Below are 2310 nucleotides of genomic sequence, written 5' to 3' on the forward strand. Positions count from 1 at the left end.
CACCAAACTCTCGTCAGATATGTGTAAGGCAGATGTTAACATACTACACTAACCTCAACCACCATACTCCCGTCAGATATGTTAACATATTAAACTATCCTCAACCACCAAACTCCCGTCAGATAAATATGTTAACATCTGCCTTACACATATCTGACGGGAGTTTGGTGGATGAGGTTAGTGTAATATGTTAACATCTGCCTTACACATATCTGACGGGAGTTTGGTGGTTGAGATTAGTGTAATATGTTAACATCTGCCTTACACATATCTGACGGGAGTTTAGGTGGTTGAGGTTAGTGTCGTGTAAGGCAGATATTAACATATTACACTAACCTCAACCACCAAACTCCCGCAAGATACGTGTAAGGCAGATATTAACATATTACACTAACCTTAACCACCGAACTCCCGTCAGATACGTGTAAGGCAGATGTTAATATATTACACTAACCTCAACCACCGAACTCCCGTCAGATACGTGTAAGGCAGATGTTAACATATTACACTAACCTCAATCACCAAACTTCCGTCAGATACGTGTAAGGCAGATTTTAACATTAGTAAACTAACCTCAACCACCAAACTCCCGTCAGATATGTGTAAGATAGATGTTAACATTATTACACTAACCTCAACCACCAAACTCCCGTCAGATATGTGTAAGATAGATGTTAACATTATTACACTAACCTCAGCCAACTAAACTCCCGTCAGATATCTGTAAGGCAGGTGTTAACATATTACACTAACCTTAACCACCGAACTCCCGTCAGATACGTGTAAGGCAGATGTTAACATATTACACTAACCTCAACCACTAAACTCCCGTCAGATATCTGTAACGCAGATGTTAACATATTACACTAACCTCAATCACCAAACTTCCTTCAGATACGTGTAAGGCAGATTTTAACATTAGTAAACTAACCTCAACCACCAAACTCCCGTCAAATATGTGTAAGATAGATGTTAACATTATTACACTAACCTCAACCACTGAATTCCTGTTAGATTTCTAATTTTGTTTTGTAATAAATAACACGGGAGCTGCTGATTATCAAACTATTTTATAGTTTAGAACAAATATTGATTCCTATTAACATATTAATAGTAATTCATTTTAAAAAAAATGTTGTTGAATGTATTCTTACCGTCCATCTTGCCAACCAGCTTCAGGTAGATTGTTTCGAAACGAAATTACTTGGGTTATTTCATGTGGTAGTTTCCACATGAAGATACACCTGGAAGAATTACTTTATATTAGGTATAAAGTTATTTGGTATTTAAAGCCGCCAGTGGTTATACTGATTGTATTATTAGAAATTAACAAGTTATTAGACCAGTGTTAGCCATTTAATACAGGCAACCATTTTCACCTAAATCAACTCTTAGTCACGCAGTATTAAATTCTAAACAGTATTGTTTTTATAAACATTACAAGAAGTAATAAATCAAATACTGCAAAAGGATTATAACCCACTGAGAATTATAACTCAGTTAGAATTATAACCCACCGAGGATTATAACTCAATTAGGATTAAAACCCACAGAGGATTATAACTCAGTTAGGATTATAACCCACATAGGATTATAACCCACAGAGGATTATAACTCAGTTAGGATTATAACCCACAGGTGATTATAACTCAATTAGGATTAAAACCCACAGAGGATTATAACTCAGTTAGGATTATAACCCACAGAGGATTATAACTCAATTAGGATTATAACCCACCGAGAATTATAATCCATTGACATTGTAGATTGACAAGGAAGCTTATAGTTTGAGTTCCTACACACTTTAAAGTATTTTTCTAGAAATAACACCAATAAAAGATGTGCTATATATTACCCACCCATCTCCAGACACTGATATCAAGAACTTCCCGTCGGTGGTGAACTTTAGTCCAGTGACAATTTCTGAGTGACCAAACATGGATGCAACACGTTCTCCAGAAGAGTAATTATAAATATATATACTCTTGTTGGTGCAGGTGGTGGCCAAATACGCCCCAGTATTGTCCAACACAATCTGAAACAGGACAAACAATAATCCATCCATTATAGTCACAAACACGACAAACAATGATCCATCATTCACAGTCACAAACACGACAAATAATGATACATCCTTCACAGTCACAAACACGACAAATAATAATCCATCCTTCACAATCTGAAACAGGACAAACAATAATCCATCCATTATAGTCACAAACACGACAAACAATGATCCATCATTCACAGTCACAAGCACGACAAATAATGATACATCCTTCAAGTCACAAACACGACAAATAATAATCC

The 2310-nt window shown here is 36.0% G+C and overlaps 1 protein-coding gene across 1 annotated transcript in view; it reads right to left on the bottom strand.

Annotated features, from left to right (window-relative positions):
• Positions 1-2310, bottom strand: part of LOC106468351 (mitogen-activated protein kinase-binding protein 1-like) — a gene marked incomplete at its 5' end in the record, with an annotated part of 66729 nt that overhangs the window by 23284 nt on the left and 41135 nt on the right. The window contains 2 exons of the mRNA XM_022396683.1: positions 1155-1244; positions 1860-2035. Of these exons, the coding sequence (XP_022252391.1) occupies positions 1155-1244; positions 1860-2035 (266 nt within the window). The remainder of the gene's footprint in view (positions 1-1154; positions 1245-1859; positions 2036-2310) is intronic.

This window comes from Limulus polyphemus, unplaced genomic scaffold, assembly GCF_000517525.1.
Source record: "Limulus polyphemus unplaced genomic scaffold, Limulus_polyphemus-2.1.2 Scaffold2975, whole genome shotgun sequence".
Taxonomy (NCBI): Eukaryota; Metazoa; Arthropoda; class Merostomata; order Xiphosura; family Limulidae; genus Limulus; species Limulus polyphemus.